This window comes from Athalia rosae, chromosome 3, assembly GCF_917208135.1.
Source record: "Athalia rosae chromosome 3, iyAthRosa1.1, whole genome shotgun sequence".
NCBI lineage: Eukaryota > Metazoa > Arthropoda > Insecta > Hymenoptera > Athaliidae > Athalia > Athalia rosae.
In genome coordinates, this window is record NC_064028.1 from 23,653,503 (window position 1) to 23,674,404 (window position 20,902).

General features: G+C 43.9%; 1 protein-coding gene across 1 annotated transcript; it reads left to right on the plus strand.

Moving 5' to 3' along the window:
• The first annotated feature begins 255 nt into the window (after nucleotides 1-255).
• Nucleotides 256-2,100, plus strand: LOC105686816. Its single transcript, XM_012401954.2, has 3 exons — nucleotides 256-434; nucleotides 527-589; nucleotides 727-2,100. The coding sequence occupies exons 1-3, from the start codon at nucleotides 338-340 to the stop codon at nucleotides 1,761-1,763; spliced, it is 1,197 nt and encodes a 398-aa protein (XP_012257377.2). The 5' UTR covers nucleotides 256-337; the 3' UTR covers nucleotides 1,764-2,100.
• Nucleotides 2,101-20,902: the final 18,802 nt, after the last annotated feature.

A 20,902-nucleotide genomic window follows, 5' to 3' on the forward strand; every position in this document is an offset into this window, starting at 1 on the left:
TCGAACCTTTCAATTATGTGGACTTTGAGGTCATCGAAGATTTTTTGCCCGCGTTAATAATTTAATTTTTTTACTATCGACGACCTTAAATAAAATTGTCGATCTCCGCCTTGGCGTTCCAGGAGGCGAGTACGAATAACCTTCGATGAGATTCGTCCTCTGTTTTTTTGTCAACGTGGCTAGCTGTCGGCAAAAAACAAATAGAGATCGTTGAAGTCGCGAAAACAGACACATTTTTTAATCGAGAAAGTAGAAACCAACGTCAAAATTTTATGATTTCAGTTCAAATTTTACGATTCAAAATTTTTACAAGTTTTTCATTTTTCAATATTCGACTATGAACGGATTTCTCAATTACGCAAGACCGAATTTATCACTGATCAGGAGATTTGAAAAATTGCCGCACGGTCTCACTGTCAAATTCGTATCGAATTGTAAGTTTAACCTTCTCAATTATCTTCGGACAATCGATTGACAAGGAGTTTCGGACGAAGTTGAAAAATTACTAACTAGTTAACGTTCGCAGCAACTGTCAAAAACGATGAGGGGTTCCTGTCAAGGTTCAAAAAATTATTCGGCCAATCATCCGGTAAGAATAATTCGATTACCCAAAAAATTACTGGCCTTAGATTACTTGGAATGACATGCGGTGAAAATTGAGAGATGGGAAGAGCTCGTTTTTGCGTTTACCGGTCAATGTAGTTAATATTTCGTTTGCGAGGACAGCGCATGTCGAGGATTTCGGAAGAACGAAAATTTGCCGGAGAGACTCGAGGACTTTTTCTCATCGCCGTGAAAAGTGCTCCTTCGTTACGTACGGTGGATTTTTGCGCTCCGCGAACTCGAACATGAGAACCGTAGGAATGTCCAAACGGCAGATGTCAATTTTGGGTTCCTTGAAGGCCGCGATGGGCTTGAGCCCACGGAATTCAAAACCCGTACCCATCCGTGAACCGAACATGCCGCAAAAACCGGTGGATCAGAAAAAAGAGGAGAAACGAAAAAACGAGAAACCTGTCCTGCGGACTGATCAAGCTGAAAACGCAGAGGAGGTAACGCACGTACGCTCGGCTATGATGGATGAACATGGGAAGGCCGTGACCGAAGATAACTTTGTTCGCACGGAATGGGGAGTAAGAATAAAAGATAAGGCGCGAAAAGTTGACCCCCAGGTAAGCGATTCTAAAGCAGATGTTAAAAAGCCATTTTACTTTGAAAAATCACTTTGGGGAGTCAACGTCAGACAGTTCATGACCAGGGTCAATGAACTACGTAAGGGAAATGACCTTGGCTCAAATCGAAGGCAACAAACTCCCGAAACTGCGCCCGGCGATGATTTAGACGTGAACGTTCTGTCGGCAAAATCTGAAACCGGAGCCACCGAAACGGATTTCGAAAGGTCAGCGGTGTCCTCGTATCGAAATATACCCGAGGAGGTTAATTTTGAGAGTAATTCACCCGATATAAAACCAGGAGGTGAAACGAGCGCTTGGAAAGAGTTAACGGAGAAAAGTCTGAGCAGTTTAGAGCAACGGAAAACAGGATCTTCCTTCGTCAAAGTGCCTGGGATGTTTCTCCAACCGGAACCACCTGTTCCAAAAAAAGACGTGAAATCAATTCCTCCGATTTGGAATTTCGAGGCCGAACTCAACGAAGAAGAGATGCGAGAGAAGCGGGCTGCTGCTCTCAAGAAAGTTGATAGTCAGAAGACGTTATTCGGAAGGCTGCTGAAAAATCCGTTCCGGGTTGTTAAAAAGCCATGATTTTAGAAGAAAAAAAAACAAAATATGGCTGAATCAATCCGCGGAAACGTATCTTCGGCACATGCGAAGGAATTACGTCCGGACCGAAAGGTCAGAGGGAAACTTTCCTGGGAAAACTGAACCCTTTGGCAAAAAGCTGCCGCCGATTTGTGTGAGTATTTACCCTGGGTCACCGGTATCATTCGGATGTGTCGGTAGCGGGTTCCGTCAAAGCATGATCCTATAACGTTGGTGTACCCGGAGTAAATAGCCACCATATCTGAGGCGGTTGTTTGAATTTTCGTAATTAAACCGCTCCTACCCAGTAATCCGGAACGTTATAGCCTCATGGACTCGAAAAAGGGATGGGGAGATTGTTTGATAAAGTCAATAAATATTTTTAGGATTTCACTCCCGTTTTATTATATTGACCATTAAACAGAAGGATTTATTCTTCATTTTTTTTCAACCGCTGAAATTATTCATTTCCAGGGTCACCGAAGGCGGACGACCCTGTCCAAACGAGTCGCCCCGACGGCATTCAGCCAGGTAATCTGGATCTGAAATTGGATAAAAATTGAATCAGAAGATCGAGGTTTTTTTCTCATAAGCTAATTTAGATGACTGAAGTATTTTTCGTTACTCAGGAACGGATGACCTTGTTCAGGAGTCTCTTATGAGCACTTCGAACAAAGACAAGTCCGCTACTGCAGATGAAACCGATACAAATGTCAGACGAAGTATTCGTAAGTCGAGTCTGGGGTTTGTTTGATGGGTTTTACAATTTCTCGATATCCTTTAAATGTTTTTTTTTTTTTTTTTGATTACGTTTCCCGCAGTCATCGATCTCGATTACAAGATAAAGACGTACGAGTTGAAAAACTACGCCTACCTTCGCCCTGGTGAACTGGAAGGAGAGGAGAGAATGTTGAACACAAAAAAAGAAAATTGACCGCGTACTAAAACTCGTGGCACGAAGGAGCTTAATTCACGTTGGAGAAGATCACATGGTCAGAATGTAACGAAAAAAAAAGTGGCGTATTCTATCGGTGTGAAAATGTGCAATAAACTTTATCGTCATTCGGTTGTTCATTTGCGTTTTGCAATTTGACGTTTTTCCAAATGGTCAACGGATCAACCGGATCCCTCTTGGCGCGAAAAACGGTGCGGGAGTTTAGAGAAAACAATTTTACTCCAGGTAAAATTTTACTTTCCATTCGAAAAATTTATTTCCCGTGAAATCCTGCAGGATTAACATCTCCTTTGGAATCTTAAAACCCAACCTTAAAGAAAAAACATCGTTCATAATCTGAAGAACTCGTCGTTTCCGTGGTCAGGCTCTCCAAAAAATTGAGAAGAAAGGAAATCAGTGAGTACAATGAAATTCAAATAGTTTACCTTGTGGCCAAAAATAAGAATGGAGTAAAAAAAATAATCTGACCAACTAATGTCGAATTGATAGAGCTTAATTCGACGAGTGAGAATCTGAAAGTGTAAACCCCTCCAATTGGCGATTGAATGGCACCTATTGATCGAACGTTCGACCACCTGCGCCTTTCTTACTACCGTACGGAATTCGTTTTTGATTCGACGTTGCATATATCCTGAAAGGACTCGTTGGTCAGGTTATCCTCCTAGAGCAGCGCGCGCCACAAGCGCAAGAGGGCTATTATTAGATCATTTCCGCGCGATTTCTGAATTATCGATCACCTAATCATTTCCGATCGTTGTGTTGGTGGCGAAGGTAGGTAGACGGACGGGTAGGTAGGTAGGTAGGTAGGTAGGTAGGCGGGGAGTCAGGTTGGCCACTCGGCGGATACGACGATCACGATATGGATGCCTCTTCTTCAGTAGTGGTGGGATCGCACGTTAATATGATTCCCTAGCGTATCAAGGGCCTACCGTTTGCTGGCAATTTGACGGATAATGACGGACCCTGGTTCTGATTGCCGGCAAGGCCAGCAAACAGATTGGACACAGATGCCTCCTCCTCACTTCCTCCGCGACCTCCTCCTCTCACCTCTTTCTCCATCCGCTCCGTCAATCGGACCCACAGCTGCAGTGGTGGGTTGCGTGCCAATTTTCTCCGGAATCAGTATATGGCATGAGCAAGCCGCAAGTCTCATACAATAACCAAGAAATCAGATTCTTTATTCTCTTCCTTTTTTTTTTTTTTAACTCCTCCCATTTCCCAACAACTGCCGCCGAGCGTGTCCCTGGTGGTACGATACTCGGGACGAGAAACGTGAATTCGAACCAAAATCAAAATCAAAATCGAAATGTTTCCAACAGGTAGCGATCGAACTTCCGCGGAGCGTCGATCTTCCTCGGTATTTATCGCGAAGCGAGAGAGGACGGTCGTCCGTTGCGAAGAAACGGGGAGATGGGTTCGGGGTAGCTCGTAATAACGTTAGATCGACAATAGTAGCGGAGTAGCGATGCACGGGGTTCGTATTTACGGCTGTAAGAAGAATCGCTGACTACTCCGGGTTCAAAACTCCTTGACCCTCTCCTCTGCCTTAGGGATATGCGCCGATATCATCTACTACTACAACTACTTTTATCTATCTCTTTCTAAAGAGCACTGCGCGCAGATCATTCCCACTAGCACCGTATAGCTCGGTATATGTGGCAAGTGTGTTACACTGTAAAATATCAGCCGAAGCTCGAAGCGAGCTTGTATATTACTCACGGTGGTGTATTTTCACTCGGCGAGCTGGCGATCGGCGCCGATATCATAACTCCTTGTCCGTACTCTCCTGGCTGGCATGGACCATTCCGGACGAACGAAGATTCTCAAGTTCAGTCCAGTGTGAAGGTAGCTTTTGCTGAAGTCACAGCGATAACGCTATGCCGGCTTCTTTCAAAGTCAAGTTTAAACGTTGACTTTTACTATACAACGATTTTTAGCGTCGTATACCCACAACAAACATTCAAAGTTCGAGATAAGGAGAGTCACCAGCTGATGGTCATTCCGTAACCGCAGTTTATCACGTTCCAGACCACGGAGCAAATGTCTGTTCAGGAACTGCTAATCACCGAATGTCAGATAGCCGCGAATGCCAATAAACTAAACCCCTTGCACACGCGAGGAGTCTCTGCCGATCCGGTCTTCTTACCGTTCGCACGTTACACCCGACGACGAAACATCGAGATTGATCGGTCGAAAATCTCACTTATCTTCGCGAATAATTCTCGGCGAATTAATTACCCATCCGATCGTACCGAACGCGGGGTACTCGGCGAAGAGAGAGGAAATGGAAGTGCGAGTTTCTGCAGCACTCCGCTAAATCAAATACCGGAGCGACGAAATATCCGACCCCCAAGATACCCAGCGAGACTTTAATCAAAGCTCGAACGCTCAATCATCTCCGTCGGGACGTTGACGTCGCGATCAAACGTTCGTCACGAAGCAATTAACGTCCCGGGGTAGCGGAAAAAGCTTCTCATTATACCGGACCACTAACGATCGGAACGTATCGCGTTTATTATTTGTGTCTTCACGCGTGGTGCGCCAAAAAAAAAAAAAAATAAGAAAAAGAAAAAGAAAAGAAGACAACGGAATTGCGAGATTGCGAAGACTGATAATGGACATTGCCGAAGATCCTTTCTTTTTCTCGCGTTCACTTTTACCCGAATTTTTCGAATCTTCCGTCCCAATTTTGCCATTCGTGGGATCGCGACATCGCGAAATCTCTTTTTTTTTTTCGCCACCCCCCCCTTTCGACGTTAGAAAAATCCGACGAGTCTGAAGTAGCTGTTATTGGCGCCAGCGAAGCGCTGCACCGTCACGTCGGACGTTGAACGTTTTGAGAGTCATAACATATATATATATATATATAGTAAAGTTTTGTTATTTCAGAGTTTGAGCGTGACATTCATAACCCGACACCACTGCACAACGAAGCTGTGCGGTTAAAATACGTGAGTCGGTCATCGGATCGATACAATAATGCCCACCGAGGAGATACGTTATTATACTTATAAAATGCACCGAACAAGAGCAAAATGCATCGCGAAGCGAATTCGAGATAAAAAGTAAAAGAGGAACAAAGGATAATATCATCGGTCAATTGTCTTCTTATCCACCATTTTTTGTCCCCCGTTAATGGAATGGCTCAACACGCTTCGTGATCTCGACGCTTTTGTCTCATCTGGAACGTATTTAAGACCATAATTTTTCTATCCGACGAAAACGCTGCGGTCGTTGGGCGGCGGACGGTATAAAAGAAATCGAATAATAAAACACGAGAAGAAAATCGAATTAAATGCGGATAATAAAACCGTCGAGAAAACGTGTCAAAACAACCAGGACTGTCCAAAGCTGGAACACATTCTCGTCCAATGTGGCAAATTAGCGCGTGGGAAAAATTTCCGAAGGCCATCCTTTTTCACTATGGGAAAAGGACAGCGGGTGTCATTCGATTTGTGTAAAAAAGAGAAGGTTTCGCTCCTTGGTCATTAACTGCTGCGGACTGCGGGTCTCGTGGGGTCTCGATCTTGTCAAAGTTAGGTAGATACCGCTGAATGCTTGAAGTTGTTTCTGCAGAGGAGATGCTGCTGATCGAGTCCCCTTACTCGCTTATATTCTTCCAGCAATTTGGTGTCCCTGTCTCTCTCTCTTCCTTATTTTCTACCATCCTCTCTCTTCCTCTTTTCCTCTCCCTCTCTCTCTCTCTCTCTCTCCCTCCCTACATATCTCTCTTCTCTTTGCTTGAATTAAGGTTGCATTAAGTTAAAATTGCAGAGACGTGCGACGACGAGATAGGTGCTATAGGATCACCTTGAGCGGCTCATTCAAAAGCCGCCGCAACCAATCCCGACAACATACTCGAGAGTATTATATTCAATGGTGTATACGATCCAAAGCTCCTTTTGGATTCCACAAAAATTTTTCGAAATAGAATCATCGTGGCGTTTTCCTCTCATTCTTCTTTTTTTTTTTTTTTTTTTTCTTCTCTCTTTCTCGAACCAAAAGTGGAACGTGGCGATACATCTGTTACTCGACTGAGAGAAAAAAAGAAGAAGATGAGAAAAAAAAAAAGGTTCGAAACCGAAGTGCGCGGGACGTATAACAGTCGTATACATGCAACGTTGGACAAGGAGGGAAAGGGGATGTAATATCGATGGAATCGCGTGCGTGGAAAGAAGTGTACGGTGTGCGAGGTGCGGGCGTTCGTAGCGGAGAAATTGCGGTGAAATGCGACAGTGTTTTCTGTATACCTATAGAGTTGCGTGGGATATACACGTGGTGAAACGAACACGAATTAACTGCAGACGACGACGAGATGAGCGGCCCATGAGCTATGGGGTGGGGTAACCACGTGGTGAATCTCCCACGCGGTAATTACCCACTTGGTAAAATCGACCTGCATCGCGGACCGAAAAGCAGTTCTCACCTAACGCCATCCCCTCACCTCGCTCGCGCCTTCGTCAGCGACGTCAAAACCCACCGAATCGCATTAAGAACGACAAAAAACCAAAAATGGAAAAGATAATGATCGAAAGCTCGTTCGGATGTCGCGTTGAAAATTTGGCGACGACTCAAACGTCGTCGATCCGATTCCTACTTTGACTTGCAATCGGAGCGAAAACCAGACGAAACGAAATTCCGTTCAATTTCATTCGAAATCGCTCTTTCGAACGATCAGATCGGAGTGTCCTATGGAATTGACGTTATTCACCTTGGGGGCATCTGGAGATCGTAGCGTGGAATTGGTGTTCGTGTTTTTGTTTGACATTGAAAACCGTCGACCGAATCATCGGTCGTATTACTGCAGGGGGGGAGGAGGCGGTGCGGTGGTGGTAAATTGATGTTGTGATTTACCTCGGATTCTGCCTAAACATGAAACGTGGTTGCGTTGCCAGAGGGGCGGTGAGGTAGGTGGAAATGCGGAGGTGGAGGTCTGCGGCTGACGGCAATTAATCGCGTACGACCGACACGCGGGTTGCGGTGAACGACGTGACGCTGACTTGCAACAACAATAATCGTATCATCGTATTAGAGGTAATTGAAAGATATCGACGTAGAAAAGAGGAGAGAAAAAAGAAAAAAAATCAAGGAGAAAACGGTGCACGGATTTTTAAACGATCCATCGCCGTTGGAAGAATCGCGCCGCTTGTGTGTTCCATCATGCTGCCGTTGTGCGGTGTTGCACGGTTGTAACAGTTGCTGCGAACGATCCTTCGATGACTTGCATCGTTCCATACGATTCGTATGGGGATCGTATAGATGTACGACGTCAGATATACGCGTGTACGAATATAACGCGCGTGTTATATATATATACATATACATATACATATATATACACATGTGATATGATATGTTGTTTGTGTAACAGAAGTGATAATCTGGTATACACTGTAAGACCGATGATGATCACATGGGCGACACGCCTCGACGGCGACAGGAGAACTCCAAACCAAACACTGGTCTGACGCTCTGTGATATTAATACCCGCCATTTTGAGGGGGAGCTTCTGCCGGCGGTGGCGATGCCGATGCCGATGCTGACGCCGACGTTGGATGCTGTTGCTTCTCGTTTCGAACTCCGGGACGCTATACCGCCTTCATCGTTTGAGTTGGCTTCGGGTCGTGACAGCTCGCCGTCATACGAAAACATTCCTAGTCAATTTACTTTCAGGAATTTTCGCATAAACGTTGACGTGTTTAAGGGAACCAGTAAACCATCTATTTTCGGTACACCTAAACACGAAAGGACGCTACTATCGAGAATAATCACCACCTTCCGTAACGCACGCGTATCGCGATTACGGACAAACGTCCGAATACGTACGATCGTAATCTTCACGTTCAGCCATCCACCCCGATTTTGAATAAGGTTTCCCTCGAATCGGCCCGATGGATTGACCTTTTATTAATCGTAGCTAATAACCGTGTTCCGGTACAATATCTTATGCAGTATCCCGTTGTTTGCCCAATGAAAAGTTATTAAATCCCGAACGTATATGGGAACAAAAAAAAGAGAATCAAAGTGTCAACAGAGATACGCGGGTGAAATGATGAAGTGATAAACCCGATAGGTATAGAGCTAGAGGCGGCAGCGCGTTTATTTTCGCTTATTTTCAGATTTTAATAATGTCACGTCTGTTGAGCGATGCCCTCGGCCTGTCATCGGTAACCCGCCCTCCGCCGCTTTCACGTATCTTTGTTTGCCTTTTATCCCGGTTCTCTCTTGCCACCCGGAAACCCACCCGCGGGAGTCGACGTTCACCTCCGTCGTCGACGACAGATCGGGAGCCAATTCTGGCCTATCCGAGTCGTACGCGACGAAATTATCCCCCCCCGTACTCGGTGAGAAAAGGGTCGACGATTTCGTCGACGATTTCCTCATCCGCGCGCGGGGAATAGCTCCGTTCGAATCCCCAACGAACCCCGTATGTTAAAATCAATGTCTGAGTAAATAATTAATACACGGTCTTGTGCTCGTAGATCACCGTCGAACGGTTAAACATTCTTGACATAATTTACTAAATAAGGATTCGAATCACGTTAATCTTATTATGTTACTCGACGTGCTTCGTTGACCCGGAATAAGGCGATCACGTCTTGCAACAGCCTGGGCGCTGCTATACACAGCCGGTGATTAACGTCAATTTCAAATCGTCTTATTCAAAAATCATTTCATTACATCTCGCAGTCAGTTAATTTATGATATTATTCCTCGCCGTTCGACCTGCACAGCTGCAATCGTTATTCATATTTTCCGTTATCTCGCCTACCCGTACGTGTGACTGAAAATTTTCGGAATTACGTACGATCCAGGGACGCAAAAAAAAAAAAAAAAAACCGAACCCGATCCGTTGGATTTTGAAATTATCGAACGAATGAAAAATCTAGAAGCGACGTGGGCCACCGCTTGATCGGGGCAGCTGGAGCGTCTTCTTGTCGCCAGAAAACAAGTCGTCGTTAAAGCTCTAGAATAAACGCCAGCTTCGCCCAGCTGTTGGCACGGAGCCTCCTCGGTCTCTGTGTTGACATAACTTTGACAAAGGCGTTGACAAAGTCTTGCAGGGTGGGTTAAGACCGTGGAGGAAACTTTACGATTTCGGGACCATTAAACGCTGATAAATCTCCGATGCGAGTCTATTTCGAGCTTTCCTTGTACACGCGGCCAGTCCGTCCGAGCCGGTTACGTTGACGAACGCGGAGTTGCGTTTCAGCCCGCCTCGGTGAGCGTGAAACTAAAACGTAGTAACGCGCACCGTCCGCTGCAACGCGGATTGTGCATGAGCCGGCCCTTCCTACCCCCCCGGCCGCTCCGTACGAGCTTATGAAAACATCGACGACCATCTTCATCTCCTCGTGTTTGCTCGCGTGTTTGTCACTCAAGCGCTCCAGGGGCAAACAAACATCCGTACGGGTTTGCCGCACTACCGTCAATGACACACCCGCATCATCGCCTGCGGCATTGCCGCGACGCACTTGTTTATATATACTTACATTTTTTAAAATTGGTGCTAGCGCCCCGAACCCTGGAGGTAATAACTTTTTTTTTTCCAAGCTCTTTCTGCGTCGCTACAAAATCAAACGACAAGATCGTCGGACGCCGTTGACGTGGGCTTTTTTAAACGGAAATTTCGATTCGAACTTTACCGTGAATCGAGATATTGATATGCCTCGACTGGGCGGCGATCTCGAAGAAAATATTTTCAAAACTTCTTCATTAAATTTTGGAAAAACTTTTTTCAGGAGATGGCCGATGTGAAAAATTCGTCAGAATCGCAGGTCCTCGAATCACCGCTGACGATTACCAGAAAGATAGAAGCTTACGTTGCCAAGTAAGCTTCGTAATGTATCTTGTTTGACCGAAATACGTATTTAATTAGCTGTGAGTAAAAAAAAAACGTAAATTTTGGAATTGCTCCGCCGGATGTTTGGCGTATAATTCGGTAGAAAAAGGATATTGTGTGCGTATATAAAAAGCTGCGGCGGCGGGGGGGGGGGAGGGAACGGGAGTTCCAAAGGCTTTGCGGGGTTGTCCATTTTCAAAGCCTGAACTGGCTGATTGCCAGGCAAAGAGAGCCAAAGGATTTTAATTATCAAAGTTTGTTCGTCGTAAACACCGGCGGAATCACGATATCTACACATGAAATTCGTGGCCCAAAATTCAGCACGGTAAACAAATGAAAATTTCCTTTCGCTGTTTTTTGTACATTCATTTATTCGTTTCAATTTTTCACGACCACCTTTCTTTCTCTTATTCTTTTTCGAACGATAACGCGTTCGACGGGGACGACCTTTCGATACGGATTGATGAAAGATCTCCACTTATTTTCAAACTATATGTATATTTAAATCGCGCCCGCCCCGGTCGACCTCTCGAAATAACCCCTTTGACACGAAATGCTCATTACGAAAATAGGCAGTGGCTTTTAAAACACTCGAATGTATACCGTGACATGATTCCGTGTATGTATGTACAAGAAGATAGAGAAAAAAAAAAAGATTCTCAGACTAAAAGAAAAGAGAAGAAAAAATCCGTAACTTTATTTACGTCAAGTACATGTCACTCGTTCACCCTGTGAGCAAAGTCACCTTAGTAGGTACGTGACAAATGAGCCTGACGTTGTCGTATTCGTTTGTTCAAATTACTCCAAACATTCCTATGCTGGCGCGCCCTTTTTACTCTTTGAAATATTACACCCCAGCCGTGACTGTTTTAAACCGTTCCGTTACCCGTTCAAGACCAGAGCTTTGACAGTTTGAGTCAGATTCAGAAAAAAAAAAATACTATACATCAAATCAAGAAGACAGAAAAGCTCGCCGCACACTTTTCTCAAAAATTGCAGGAGAGGGTGTCGCGGTGGACTGTGAATTTTTTGTTTAATTTTTTCTCTTTTCCAACCACCGGCATACGCCCCCCGTTTAATTCGGAATCAATTACGGGCACGTCAGTGTAGCTCCACTTTGCTCTCTAGGTGAGGAGTCTGAGTCTGAGTTGGGGGAGTAGGTTATGGTAAGTCTGCCGCGGCGTTTTTCGACTCTTGGAATCATTAATCACCTGCTTTTTAGGCCCGAACGGTCTCGGATTCCCTCGCGCCTGGTTTACAGCTGATTGCGAGCGAGGGTCGCACCGATCTGCCGCGTCACGACAAGGCTTACGACAAGGGCTGCCTTGTGCTTTTTTCTCCTTTCCCTTTCTCTCTCTCTCTCTCTTTCCTCTTTTCCACTCTTTCTACTCACAATCAGTCGGTATAAACATCGGCAAATCAATTCCGTGAATTCGGGAAAAGAACTCAACGTGCATGCATATACTCACTCACCATAGCGGATTCTAGATTTACGGTCCGTTCTAATCGACGATTAACTTCACTAGTGAACAACGATGTATAATAGGATGCGGCCTATCGATACTTAAACACATAAAAATAAAACCGCTTTCCAATCACAAATCTAAAATAACCACAGATTAGATAATGATAGATACTTGAAGAGATGGAACAATACCCCTCTGCTCAGAGATGCTATTTTCGGCAGACTGCGGCTAACTACGAGCTTTCTTTTTTTTAAACGCTAACACATTGCACTATTTCCCATTTCCGAATCAACGACGGTTGAATTGTTCTTTCGGTTTTCTCTTCTTTTCTTTTTTTCTCGCTATCCTTTATTCGTCTACAAATCATGTTCGATTGGCGTTCGAAGAAATTGCTTTCTAAATTTCAAAATTAAGCCCAGATCCGTCGGTGCAACTGTACAAATCGCATCAGTTGGGATATTAATCAATGATTTTATTTTTTTTCAACGTCTGCTGCAATCATTTTTGTAGTACCGACGCGACGCCCGCAGCGCATTAAGTCATCGCCTCGAAATACCTGCCACCTTAATCGCGCAATTTTTCAATCGAACAAAATTAAAAATCCACAAATTGATTATAATCCCTTCACGGTTTAATGAGAAAATTAATGATGATTGAAGATTGATCGATTCGGTTTTTCTGTGTCTCATTTCTGCTATCTCTTTCTCTTTGCCGCTAAAATTGTTCGGAGATCCTCGTTAAATAGTCACCAAAACAGTCGGTTGAGAACCCTTACCAAAAAATTGAAATAAAAAACAAAAAAAAAATGAAAAATAAAAGAAAAAAGTGTTGACATTTCTCCTGTGGTGCGGGATAGGGTTTTATACTGTATAAGTTGGATAGAGTGGCAGGCATTGGTTTACACGAATCTAGAATCCCGACTAAAACTCGCTAACTGGCTAACTGCTAACTGCCGGGGGGATAAGGACTGAAATAACAGAGACGCATTAGCGACGACTCGCGAGGATCAAAGTGAGAGAAGAGGTGAACAGAACGAGCGAGGGAGACGGAGTTATCCAGAAATAAAAATTAAAAGAAAGAAAAAAAAAGGAAACTAGAAAAATCAAAAGACAAAAAAAAAATCCGAACGAAAAAACTAAAAAAGACGTATAAAAAAATAAAATAAAACCGACGGAAATAGGAAAGCCACCCAAGCCGACTTCATGTACTGTACGGTATACGGGCCTACCATATCCCATATGAGAATGAAATGCTTTAACGTTCTAACCAAACTTGAAAACTCGGCGCTTTTTATCTGCTAGTTACATGCCTCGCTACACATCATCCTGCGCCAACCCCATAACGCGCATTTTCAAGCAATGCCACAAACCCCATTTACTATAATTAGCCCGTATTGTGTTACTCCAGTTATAAGATTATTGTGCCGGTGAAATGTGCTTCGGTTTTCCTGCGTTTTTTCTCCATGTTTCAGTCGTAACGGTTTTTTTTTTTTTTATCTTTTCGTTACACGTACGAAACGTTATTTGAAGTTGTCAATTTGATACGTTTGAATCGAAAGGAGTATCGACGGATATTACGATGGATGAGTTTAGAACATTCGAGCTTTCGTACGACGATCGGACTTCTTGATCAACGTTCGAAATGTCTGCTGTAGAGCCTTGGCCTTGTTTATCTTGGCAAAACTCACCGTATCGTTCGGATCATTAGAAAGACGTTGTTTAACAAAGTTTCAATAGAAGGAAAAAAAGAACTGAAATTTAAACTCCACAAAATTGACGAGCATACTTGTGATAATAAAAAGAAATAAATAAATGAAATTTGAAGAAAACGGTCGAAAGTAAAACAGAAGATTGTCAAATTGCAAGATTTCCGGCGTAAAAGTGTTAAAATAAGAAATAGAAGAGAAGAAAATAGGAGGAATGAAAAAAAAAGATTGTGACACGTCATCTCGACGATCGGGGAATTATTCTTCTGTGCACAGCGCGAATGTGTGAAACATTCGGGGATCAAAGTGGTGAAGAAGAGGGGGGGGATGGGGGGCAGGAGAGTGATCGCGGGACCACCGTATTCCGTAGCATAATTCCAGGAGGGGTACGCGGTGTCCTCAGAAACCGGTGTCCCTTTCTTCGGACGATGACGATGCACTACGACTTTTCTTCTCCCCCTCCGTCTTCTTCTTCGATTTTTTATCCCGCTTCTTTTTACTCTGCCGTATATATCGCGGGCGTCAGTCACGATCACCGGGACCCGGCCAACTCTGTCAAAAATACTGACTCACACAGGGACACCTAAGGCCGTGAAAGATACAGAAGAGAGGAGCTGCTTTGGCTTCAAATTACTTTTACATTGTCCACGTTCGAGTGATACTCGTAAGGCTGCTAACTAATCTTTTGTGTCACGCGCGGCGACCGGAGGAATTCCTTTACAAACGACAGGAAAGGGATAGTGAAATAAATGGTGAAATAAAAAGAAAATAAGTAGATGAAAAAAAGCGGATGGGTAATGAAGAGCCGATGCAACCAAGCAACGGATTCACTCGTCGCTCGTGAAAAATCGTTCCGCGTATCAATGCTTCCAGACTTCTCTCGTCTCGTCGTCATTTTGAGAAAATTTGAAAATCGGAATCTTGAGGTTTTTCAGGCGATAACGAACAGCTTTTTTACAGCAGAAATAACAAGTGTGTTATTTATAATCGCTTTTACGGCAATTGCGAAATAACAACGTTTGACAAAAGCATCGTACGTCCGTCACTCCCATCGGTGTAGGTATACGCGTCAAACGCGATAGTTTTTGCAAACGGGTCGTGCACAGCGGATCGAATTATATACATGGAGTTAATTTTACCCGATCCAATTTGTCGTCGGACGAGACCGTTCGCAAATGGATCGTCGAAAATCTTGGAACCAGATCAAATCATCATCGTTCGTTAATTTCAGCGCTACGATCGGAATCACCTCGATTCCCGATCGATATACGAGGTGGGTGCCAACGATATCGTCCAAGTACGAAGAAACCTAGCTTCAGAATCGACCGTGTTAGAATAACTTGAATAGCTCGTTACAGTCATAAGTTCGACCGATGCTACGAACGCTTTTTCTCCATAGACACGTTGAGCTAACGACGCATTGATGAGTTTCAGTGTAACTGCAGTCTCTCATCATCTTCGCATACACCGATATCGACTCGTTCCACTCGAACTGAACGCATTCGAGGAATAACCGCGAACGGATCTCGAACTTCATTTTCCTGTAAAAATGTGCTCGGATTTTATTGGGTCAAAAAATGTGCGAACCTGTTTTTTTTTCTCGACGCGGTATCAAGAGAGTTCGGTTCGAGTAATTCAACGCGGCGTTATTGGATTGTAGAGTAGAGTGAGAGAAATTTGAAAGTAGCATAGACGGAACTTATATCGAGATGATTCTCTATTTGAAGAGAACATCACGATGACTCGTAAATCCGAGGTGTGACTGGGATTCGTTGTGTATGTGTATATAGAAAGGCGATGCCGATCCCCGATAATCTTCACAATACTCCAATTAATAGTTTTGCTTCCGCTTCTGAAGCACCAGTTTATTAACCGTACATTGAATTATATAAGAGTTATCTACGACACAAACGTCAACTGATGAGCTCTTCACTTATCCGTCTAACTTACTTTCGAGGACGAAAATTATTTTTCCTGGAATAAAAGTTTCCACTTGAATTACCGACGAATTTGATCTTCGCGTGTGGCAAACGGTCCCTCGGCAATTAAAAATTTGTCGACGCGATTCCGAAAATTTAATCGTCGCACTTCGATTCGAGGACCTTCTGGATTTTCTTCGCGCGAGTGAGCGAAATTCGTCTCGAATTTTTCGCCCAGATATTCGCCCAGGTCCTCACCAATAGTGGTACATCTCTTCGCTCGATTTAAGGTTGTGTGTCTTCCGGTAATAAAGCCGGCTTCGGGTTGGCCCACGAAGAGTGGGTTTTGTCCTGTACCGATAATGGGCACACTTCATCAAGGTATTTCCGTCTCGCTTTTCCTGCGGGACACGGTCACTGAGGAGGATAGAGCTGCCCCGTATAAGAAAAGGAAGTAAGTTTTCCGCCGTTAGTAGGACGCCCGCGGGAGGCCATCTGTTTCGTCATTACTAGCGAGCAGTAAACCACCTTCCTTTTTTCCTCAGCATCTCTTGTCGCTACTTCGCTCCGCTCCTCCCTCGGGTGATACATCGTCTTGCCTTATCTGCGGGACGTGAGCTGAGAAAATCGTCGAAGAAAATCGAGTGATTTGTCCGTGAGGTGTTAACACCGGTGACCTTATATAACGTCCGACGTAATTTCGGGCTCGACCAGCTGCACGCTTTCCTCGATTTTTTTTCGTTCCAGGGAAAAGAAATACCTCCGAAATAATTCACGTCACGTTTCATTTTTCCCTTCCAGTTTTATATGCTCGTATTATAGTTTTCACCTGAGTGGTCGTAGTGGCGTTGGAATTTGCCTGGGCAGTTCACACCTCTTTGAAGAATGAAATGGAAAATAAGGAACAGGATTCGTCGAGGTCGGCGGGGGGAATGCGGCGGGGGGGGGGGGAAGGGGTAAACGAAGAGGAGAATCGGTGGGGAATCTTCAGAAGCTGTGAACCTGTCAATGAGGTGGATTCCCGGCGTCCGGGACGCAAAAGAGCGAAGATGGTTTCTACGCCCTCGCCCTTCCAACTGCCACCGGTACTGAATCTCTGGCCCCCGGATGGCAGGATCTCCGTTGAAACCTCAGAAGCTCTTCGGATCGTCCCGCTTCGGCGGCGTGACTTGCACCTCAATTCCTTAACGCTGAGGGATCCCCTTATATTCTCAACACACGTAGGAAAACGCGCGGTGGCAACCGACCCAACACTAAAAGATCATAAAAGCCAACGCGTTACCGGGAGGTATAAGAATACCCTTACAAATAAATTGTTACCCGCTAAGTCCCTTGAAGTGCCGAAAAATAGTCGTCGTAATAATAATATCGTAATTACAACCCTCGGATTCGTCCGCGGGTGACACGAGGTGAACAAAAAATACCGCGAAATCGACGTAACTTTTCAAAAAGACATTTACTCCGAACTCACGGCTGCGTTGTCCTCGAAGGATTTTCGAAACGTTCGGTTTAATCGACGCTTTTTTTGTCCGGAGTGGTTGAGAACCACATTTATAATCTCTGAGGCTGATGGATACTCGATGGATGACTCGCTCGAACATTTAGTTTCCTTTTATATCCACCGCCCGTGTTACTCTGTAACGATTTTTGACGTTGACGACGAGTCTCTAAGTAATCGTTCGGTTGACTCTGACCTTTTATCGGTCGAAATTATACATTGAACATTTTTCTCGACTCGTTTTCAAAGTCCTTCCAACTCGGTACGGACTCGTATTGTCTTCGCGAACCGAATCCACGCGATCAATCTCATCAATTTCAAGAGTAAGATTTAAAAAGGAGAAAAAACCAGTTGAAAAATCTTAACGGCTCAAAGGTATACGCGCGTTGTAATTCCAGATTGTAAGATAATACAATATTATAATATCCCCCGTAGAGCTGCATCCGCGGGTATCCTTAGGGATATTCATTAGCCGGCCGTTCCTAATTATATACTTATAAGAGACGGTTCGATCGTTGTCGCGAACAAAATATAGAATAGAATATAATAACGATTGAAAAACGGGCGGCGTTATACGATCCCGGACCGTACGACATGCACGTCCGATCATTCATCATCCGAGGCGCAATTATTGTTATTAATATATCGGTGGCGGGCAGCGAACGAAACGAGCAAAGATCGAGTATAGATTTTATCTCGATGAACCCTAGCCAACGCTTAATAGTTCAATCGTTTTTACCGTCATTATTATAATTAATATCACGAGTGCTTACGAGCGAGGCAGAATCGGCGTTCTAGCGGACCTTGAATCTGTCCGCGGAGCTTCCGTTCGCGAGATATTGTCAAAGGTCGCACACGGGGCATTGATTCGTTCGGGATCGAGCGATGTGGAAATTTCGGTCGTGGCTGTGAGTTGTCCTTTGCCTTGCGTCGCTCCAGTTTGAGGAGCGGCGAAAAGCAATAACATTAATCCGGGGAAGGGCGGTTTTGGCAAAGTGGAGTGAAAAGGTCGAGCGCAGTAGCGATGAGATTCTACGCGTTATAAACAGTAGTCTGCACAAGGGTCTTCCGAAGTAATCTCTGGCGGTCAAAGGTCGAAATGTTCCCATAAACCGTACAACAGAATTCGAGTCACCAAGGAGATATTCCGACCGTTTTACCCACTGTCTCAACTACCTTGCGGCTTGTCCCTTTCAGACGGGTTTGCGGTTAACGTTCAGACCCTTCAAGTGACCCATTTGTAATTTTAATAACCCGTATTATGAAGATCTAGTGCTCTAGCTACGCCTCAAAATTACCTTTATCGTTCCACACGAAATTGTTCACCGAAAACACGCTATATATATACATATATATTATTATTACGCTACACTATCTCCACCACCACCACCACCACCAGCTGGTACGAAATTTTTCTAAATTAACTTTACTCGTTTCTTTTTATTTTATTCTGTTTTATACTCTCTCGAGAAATTTTTTTCTCGAAACGATCATTAATTCCAAGCGAAACTTATAGACGGCTCAAAAAATTTTAAACCAACTTTTTCTTTCTCATCCACATATCATATAATAAACCATGATTGGAATTACACTTTTTTCTTTTCTTTTTTTGATTTATCGATGATTTTTTTACAATTTTTTGTCACATTCTTTTCATTTATTCGTTTAATGAGAAGTTGTTTTTTTTTCGCTTCTTCTCGTTTCCGTTGTCGATGATCGTTGGATCACGCGATGAAACGACGAGATATGTCCGCAAATACTGAAATTCTAAATACCCAGATATCGTCGAGTGTAATAAAATTTTTTACGAGAATCGTTAAAAGTGATTAATTTGTAGGATTTGCTCGTGCCCACCATTTGTTTTTTTTTCTCTTTTTCTCTGTACATTTCTATCTTCTTCATTTTATTTTTGTTTTTTTTTATTACGCTCGTACCACGATCGACAATTTCGGAAATATGACAAACAAAGCTATAATAATCATTTTATTCCCGCAATGTCAATGTCGGCTATTTTTTTTTTTTTTTTTCACGTCGATAAAAACGGAACGAATAAAGAAACGTAGCGATAAAAATTGACAAAACAAAAAGGAAGAACAAAATCTGTTGTCCATGTAAAAATAATTTCTTTTACCGCGTATCGTGGTGATAAATCTCGGGCTAAGTGACCTTTAACGATAACAAATCGGTTGTATGTAAACATTGTAAAATTGTGTGAGAAGAGAAGGGTAACCAGTGAGTGGTTCGGTGGTGCGGCCACCATGCACCACTCCAATTTCAATCTGTGGACGGGGAAGAGGGCGAGAGGTTTAATTGCGACCTTGTATATACATTTATTATTTTATTTAATTAGAATCTGGAGGGTGTCGCGCGAACGACGAATTATGCGGGACCAATTTAATGAATTTCTAGCCTCCGTACGGAAGGTTTTATACGTATTATAAGGACGATACCGAGGCGTCAGAAGGCGTCACGACGACGCCCTTTCCTACACTGCGCCGTAGGTTAGGGATTAAGACGGTAATCTGCAACACCGTTCTTTTTTGCATCTTTTTTTTTTTCTCGTCCTCTGCCTTCCTTTTTTTCGTTCAGTCAGAGTGCGAAAGGGAGAAAGAGAGAGAAAGGGATAGTCGAGGGCTTTTTATCGCTAATTAATTGCCATAAATCTGGAGGATTATTTTCCGGACTTTCTACTAAGCCTCAAGTCTGACGTTCAGCTGCTAGACGGGGGTTTCTTCTTTTTTTTTTTTTTTCTTTCGAAAGCTGGAAACAAGATTCACCGTATGTACATCGAAACAATCAAAATTCAAAAGTAATTTTATAAGAAATGTTTCAACGTTCGTTGTTCGACTGAATGGAAGTGTATTTTCGAAAAAAGAGAAAAAATTTCGAAGAGACACAGAGTCCTGACTCCGAGTTTCGGTTGGGTGTATGCGGGGGCGGGTGAAGAGGGTGGAGGAAGACGAAATAAATTACCCTGTACCAGAGAGGTGCATATTTAATTCGAGCAATTAATGCCGTCTTGTAAAACATGCCGGTGGGGTTGCCATCCCTCTACCTTGAACCCCCAGTTTTGCCTCCACCCCAAACGTAATGAGCCCGATAAATCAACTGCCTCTGCACTCGCGAAAGTTCGAATAACTTTAAGATATTTCTGCAGCTTGTATACTTAACTAGAAATATACGCGCGATGCTGAGAACGGTATAGTTTTTCCATAAACGTCAAATTTGCCAGACCTGAATTAACTCATTTTTCGCAAATTTTCATTGATTATGATCGATCGCACGCGTAATTGAAATTCATCCGTTCGTTGTATACTTATTTCTGTTTTTTTCATTGAAATGAAATTGTGTGCGGTAATTTTTTGCAATTAATTTCAGAGGTGCCATAGACGAAGAACGTCGATCGCGGAAAGCTCTGCTGTTGCTGAAGGCTCGCGACCAACAAATAGCTCTGCTCGAACGTCGAGTTTTACATCTGGAAAATGCAGCGGCTGAAATGCACGCGTTAACTCTTCGGGGCCAGATCTCAACGCCCGTGGAAACGTCGGACAAAACTTCGTACTTCAGCATCCCCGATTATCGCGGGGTCGTTTCGACCTCGGAATCTCAAGATGGCAACGATCGGGTCGCAACGAATACCGAAACACGTGCAAGGTCTCCGGTACGTGTCCCGGAACTGAATCTTTCCGTTTCGCCTAAATCGGATTCCGAGAACGACGTTTTTTCAACGCCAGTGTCGTCGGGCGTAGATGAAGA